This window comes from Teleopsis dalmanni, chromosome X (assembly GCF_002237135.1).
Source record: "Teleopsis dalmanni isolate 2A chromosome X, ASM223713v2, whole genome shotgun sequence".
Taxonomy (NCBI): Eukaryota; Metazoa; Arthropoda; class Insecta; order Diptera; family Diopsidae; genus Teleopsis; species Teleopsis dalmanni.
In genome coordinates, this window is record NC_051848.1 from 10,814,253 (window position 1) to 10,821,099 (window position 6,847).

At 34.3% G+C, this 6,847-nt stretch overlaps 1 protein-coding gene across 1 annotated transcript in view; it reads right to left on the reverse strand.

Moving 5' to 3' along the window:
• Positions 1-6,481, reverse strand: part of LOC119688174 (GATA zinc finger domain-containing protein 14-like) — a 46,860-nt gene extending 40,379 nt beyond the window's left edge. The window contains exon 1 of the mRNA XM_038102859.1: positions 4,655-6,481. Coding sequence (XP_037958787.1) covers positions 4,655-6,481 — 1,827 coding nt within the window. The remainder of the gene's footprint in view (positions 1-4,654) is intronic.
• Positions 6,482-6,847: the final 366 nt, after the last annotated feature.

Genomic DNA, 6,847 nt, shown 5'->3' on the forward strand with positions numbered 1-6,847 from the left:
CAAAGGGTGTAGAGTATATAAAATAGTGCACAAAAGAACAATGGTTTCGGTATCCGTGGCGCCTGCAATGTCGGCTATCCCCTTTGAAAACGTTTTAGTATCCGCTAGTAGGAACAACATACAACAACAAAAAAGCAAATAAAAATAGTTTTTATTAAATTTTGACATGAAGGGGCCCCGCAGCTCCGATTATTGGCGATATTGTTTAAATTCGTTTATTCAACTTTGCACTCAATCAAGTTGATCTTTCTTTCCCTGCAGTTCGATACTTCGATGGGTGTGCACCGGCTTGTGGGTGTGTGTACAAGTTTGGTTGTGCAGCTGAAAAAATTAATTAAAATTTGTATACAACTTGGCATAGACATTTTCGTATTCCTAAATGCAGCCCAGCTGGGATATATCGCTAACACCAACAGAGATATGCTCGTTTTGTTAGCAACAGACACTGAAAATACTATATGCAAATCTTGAAGTTGTTAAATACCACATCATAATATGTCAACCTGATTATGGCGAGAAAGTCTTTTATTTTAGTGGATGTCTAAATAATTTTTTTTTAATTATTTTATTCGATATTTATCGATTTTATGTTATTAAAGAAAAATTACTACATTGTCATGAAGATCTGTAATCTGCCTCTTTTATCTTCAGATAAAAGAGGATTTCATTATGATAACTCTTAAATGATAACTCTTAGTAGTAAAAGTGCATCAAGATAATTTTACACGGCTCACGGTTTGAAAAGTGTTTTGAAACATCATCTATTTTTAACTATCACTTATAAAACACACATTTCGGGACATTTGCGATTGAGGGAATGTTGCAAAACCGAGTATCACACGTAATTCCATTTGAAGTCCACCAAATTCAAATAGTTTCTAAAAACTTTAAGAAAACATATTGAACTTTAACGAAAGTGTTAATTGGTTTCGTCTAACAAGTTTGAGTCAAATGTAAGAACGTGAGAAATTACCAACTGCAAGAAAAAGCCACCCAAAGTTGAAATCAGTCCAAGCTATAATGCCTAATATTGGCTTATGTAGAATTAAATTTAATCTGTTTAACGATGTCCAACTGTTTGACTGTCTGAATGATATTCAAGGATATAGTCTCTAAGTTTTTGAACCAACCAAATGTAACTTTACACTGTATGTTATTATGAACTCAGGGAGATTATGTCGATAAATAGAACACAACTACCGGATATGAGCTGTTATTTAAAAATATAATTACATTAAAATTATCCGCAAAATCAAAAAAAAAAATTACTTGCATTTGTACAAATAATAAGAAAGTCTCAACAAACCCAAGGCTAATGATTTTTCCTAATACGTAACTAATAAATATATATTTTTTTTCTTCCCTTTTAACAAACTTCAATAGAGATTTTATATCAAAAATTATAAATCACTTAATAAAAATAAAATACAAAACTGTCCCTTATATACGTGAAATTTAAACTACCATATCTTGCAAGATACACTTTTCTAGCAATAATGTGTAGCATTTTAGTACCATATTTTTCAACATAAAGTAAATATACTCTATTAAGTTTGAATAATAAAGCAGATACATCGAAGTTATCCTTCGAATAGCTTTTTCTTATGACTACTTACTATTTCAGCGTACTAAATTTTAAACCTTTATTTCATCACTTTCATTGGATACATTGAGTTGACAGAAAAATTTGCCGTCCGGCGAAAAATAGGCTGATAAGTTTTAGAAGATTTATTGATACATTTACACTAAAAACGGGCTCAACATTTTCAATCTATACCGATTAATGGCTTATCATCAAAATAATATTCTTTTATCTTTCTCTAATAGGGTATACATACATCATGCAAGTTGCTTACGTACCAGTGAAAAAAAAGTTCGGCACTCTCATTGAGATGCCTCGTATCACCATCGTTTGTTGACAGGTTACCGCCGATTAGGCAACCAAGCTAGAACATTGAGTCTCCCATTTAATCATTCCTATTGTAGTTATGAAAAGGACAATAAAAGTTCCTCATGTCTGCTTTTTATGTTGCTAAGCTCATGCAAAGCGCGGCATAACTATATTTGGAGCTTCCCTTCTTGAGAAGTTTGGCCAGTTTCAGCACCTCAAACACCTTTGTAACCTTTGTCAAACAATCAATACTGTTTTTAAACCTCTAAATTTCTTAATTAGTAACACAATGAGGCAACAGGCTTAAGAAAATTTTTAGGATCACCGATATAAACTAACCTAACCTCCCTAATATGGTGAGGAATGAGATAACAATTGCGTTGATTAAATTTTTATAATAATTTTGCTAAGTATGTAGTGTTAGCTAGGCATACGTTTAGAGGGAGGCAGTACCAAACTATAGTCACTCGAGAAATCGGATGAAAATATTGTTTTATCAAAACAAATTTTGCAAATATATTTGTGCATATTTAAAGAGTACAACAAATTCCATTAGGTAAAGAAATGAAAAATTGAAAATTACTAATATGTTAACATAAAAAACAATAATTAAAAAAATTGAGTAGAGACTACTTTTCAGGTTTCTGGTTAAATTCATGTCAACACGACTAATTAAGAAACAAAGTAGATCACAACGAAAGGATCCCATCCATACCCAATCCATTCTTACTCTGAAATAATCCCATATATGTACTACACCCTTTGTAATTGCTTTCATGTTATCTGCTATATAGATCCTTGCGTGCTACAGCAAAAACGACAAAAGGAAGGATACAAATTTACACCGACGGTTATAATATCCACTTACACTAGCTTACAAATAATAAAAAGTTTTGTTTTCCAAAGACAGTATAGGTCTCGTCTTTTGAATTTTTTAGCTGTAAACTAGTGTTATTTGCAGAACTTGAAACGCACAAATCATATCATTTATAAAACTTCAACTCAATATTTTAAGTTGAAATATAATCGCCTTTAAGAAACTGCTTTCTTGTGGCAAATGTTAAATATATTATCTAATATATTTAGCACGAAAGATTTGGCATGGTCGTAGAAATGTGCTCCAAAGCAACGAACCCTACTCATTTTTATTTAACGTATAGTCAGGTTGCTATTAAAGCTATCTCAACGGCCAATATCTCGTTCAATATACTGTACGAGCTCAAACTTATTTTAAATCATTGGAGAATAATTAAAAGGTAACTAAAGGTTAGGTTCAAGATCATGTGAATATATGTAGCTGATTGAACTTTGTGCTTTTTCGATAGAGGTCCCTTAAAAAGTTCTTTCTATTTAAACTATTTAACTATTTAAAAGACTTACATCTTTTCAAACCTGGAACTAGAAAAGATGTAAGTCTTTTAAATAGTATCGATCCTTATGGACCCCGTTCAATAAGACGACACTTTGTAGGGTATGTTTAGTGATTAACTAACCATTAAATATTATCAATGCAAATATAAAATTTATTTAGATAATTTCAAACAATTTCACATAAAACTTGAAGAAACTCCAAGTTTTTAAGATTTTTAATTTTTAAAGTCACAGTTCATGGCCTGCCACAAATTTTGTATTTTGTGCTGCCTTAATTCTGCCTCAATTCTTCTTATTTTCATTGCACATCAAAGTTAAAAAGATGACAGATAGTCGCCACAGCAAGGCAATCACAACCAAACACACACACATACACACACACACACACCACGCTAAAGAAACGAACAGGTGGGCCCTTGCCACTTATGCGTGTTCTTAAAAAGCAACACGCTGGAATGGCACTTTTGACATACCATACACCATATACCATATATTTCATATACCAAAAATAATTTACTGTGCTTTCCCACAAATGAAATAAAACAAAACAACGCAAAATATAAAGAAAAGCACACAAAGTTGAGTAATCAAGAAGTGTATGTTCAGTGTATTAAAGTACCTGCATCTTGACTTCTGCGTGCGTCTTGTCTGCTTGTAAATAATTACACACACTCACAAGTGTGTGTGTAGCATCATGCCGAAGTTAGGCAATATAATTTGCAACTATAATGAGTCAGGCAATGGTGGCAGGCAGGCAGCAGCAAAGCACCACAGCAACACAGCAACACAGCACAAAGGCAATAATGGAAATAATTATTGAGATAATGATCTCTTCTATCGTTTCTGCTCTTAATGATCATTTTGATATTAATCAAGGAATAAAGTAATAACAATGAAATTTAAATTCAAAACCAAGAACAAAAACAATAGCAATAACAAAGGCGAAAGAATAGCAGCAATAAAACCACTAAACAGTGCATACGCTATACGCTGAACACTGAACACTGAACAGTGAACAGTGAACGCTGGACGAGGTTGTCTATAACTGTGACTGTGACAAGAAATAATTTACAATGGTTTAGAGCGGGTAAGGGGGTCAATGTTGCAACTTTTGTTTTTTTTTTGTTTTGTTTTTTATTTTATTTTTGCTTTGTTTTTTTTGTTTTTGTTTTTTTGTAATTTTCTTTAAAGCTTTGTTATGTTAAATATTGTACAGATTTTTTTTTAGCTTTAACAAAATTGTTGTGCGGTGTAAGGTTATCGGCGAGTGTGACCGGCCGATTTAAATTCGTTGTAAATGTAAATGTAAATCAAAACTAAATAATTACAAAAACATAACGTATGCATTTAAAATTTGGAATATGTATATATGATTTTTTTCATTGTACTTACATCATCGTGAATTTGACGTCTGGCAGTGTTCGCAGCGATCACTGAAGTCGTGGGCAAATTATTGTTCGCGTTCTTGTTGTGTTGGTTAGTATTGTTGTTGCTAACATTGTTCATAGCGATACCACCATGCCTTTTGCGTAATGCCTGTAGCTCGAGCTGATGTTGCTGTTGCTTTAAATGATGTTTCTGCTCAATTTTATGCCATTTTGCGCTATTGAAACGGTTATTGTTATTATCATAATCATCGTCAGTATCAATATCATCATTATTATCATCAACATCGTCATTATCATTATCATTATCATTGTTGTTGTCCCTATGATTTTTCTCAACGTCGTCATTATTGGCAATACCATTCACACCACTGTCATTGCTGCTCTCATCACTGTAGGCTGCATTACCGTTATTGTAGGCGGAGTTTGCAAACATTTGTTGGTTTTGTTGTTGTATTTTTCCCACATTGCCATTGTTGTTGTTGTTTTCGTTTTTGTTGTGTTGAGTTATTATGTGACTTTTAAATGGATTTGTAAAACGTTTAACTGCAACTTTAGTTGAGAATTCATTAGCAGTCATTGCACTTTTATGTTCTGGTTGCAGTTCATCACTGTCATCCTTAGCATCGCTATCATCGGCTTCGTTGACACCTTCGTCTTCGTTTTCGTTTTTGGCTTTGGTATTGGTGTTCAATTTGATTTCGGCTTCGGCTTCCGCGCTTTCGTATTCGTAATCTTCGTTTTCATGTTCGTTTTCGTTGCTGTAATCATGATCGTTTCTATTGTTGTTGTTGTTGTTGTTGTTGTTGTTGTTATCGTTGGTTTGCCTGCGGTTGCCATTATTGTTGTTGTAATTTTCTGCATTTAATTTCAAAGATATTCTTTGCTGATCAAATTTTTGCAAAGTATTCGCTTTTATATTTGTGTTGTTTGTAGCATAAAGCTCTTGGCGCTGATGTTGTTGTTGTTGCTGCTCTTCATGTGCAGCTTTTGCCGAGCGTTGCTTACTACGTTGTTGTTGTTGTGTTGTGTGCAATTTAATTGTTGTTGGTCCGCGTGTTGTGAACAACCAAAAGTTGCGATCACTTACCACAATACTGTCACGATCAAAGTAGCGATGCATTGACCTGTTTAACGGTGGAGTTTCGGCATTTGTCTGACCTGCACCGAAGCGCTGAATTGTGTCAGCGATTTCAAGTTCATTGCTGTCGGAATCAATGTCTTCGGTTGCGGCATCCGTTGTGGTTATAATTGCATCTTTGGTTTTTGCGGAACTCACAGTAGCTGGCCTTGGTGTAGGCGTAATGTTGGCTTGTCTTGATCTGCTTTTGATAACAGTTTCAGTTGTGGTGTCAAAATGGTTTCTGTGAAAAGTGTGGTGCTTTTGTTTTTGATGATGACGCAATGAAGGTAGAATTTGTTGCTCCTCCCACGTCCGTGCTGCTTTCCGTTCAACGTTTTGAGTGTATGGATTGTGTTGGTTGTTGTGTTGGTGGCGTAAATGATGTTCGTCTTTTAGGGTTTGGTGCATTACAGCGGCTTCATCAACATCTGTAGCGACTACATCGTCTATTTCTTCTGCTGAGTCTTCTTGAGGTTTCAGCAGTTGTTGCTGTTGCATTGCATGTGGCCAATAAACTTTGTAATTCAACAATGGCAACTGTGCGATTTGTATTTGTTGTTGGCGTTGCTGTTTTTTCTTTCGGTTTCTTTCTGCAATGTGTTGGCTACTGATTCCGTTGCCGTTGTTATTGCTCTTACTATTGCTTTTGTCATTGTCATTGTCATTGTTATTGTTATTGTTGTTGTTGTTGTTTGTATTTGCGCTGTTCATGTTGTTATTGTTATTATTTTTGCTGGTAATGAAATTATTGTTGTTACTTTGTTCATTATTCTCAATTATTGTTGTTGTTACTGATTTTGTTGGCTTATTAGTTGTTGGAATTGAGAATAACTTTTTAGTGTGTTCTTGTCTATTCGACATGAAGTGATGAGCGTAGTGTTCCTGATGGCGTAGTGCATGAGGCAGTTGTATGATTTCCTCAGCAATTTCAAAATTTGGATTTGCTTCATCATCAGCAGTCACTCCAATCGCAGATACAATCGTTCCGCTTTGCTCAAACTGTCTGCCATTTGCTTCAGGCAATAGAACCGCACAGCACATGATCATTGCGATTAGGATTCTCCAGAAATGCAATGA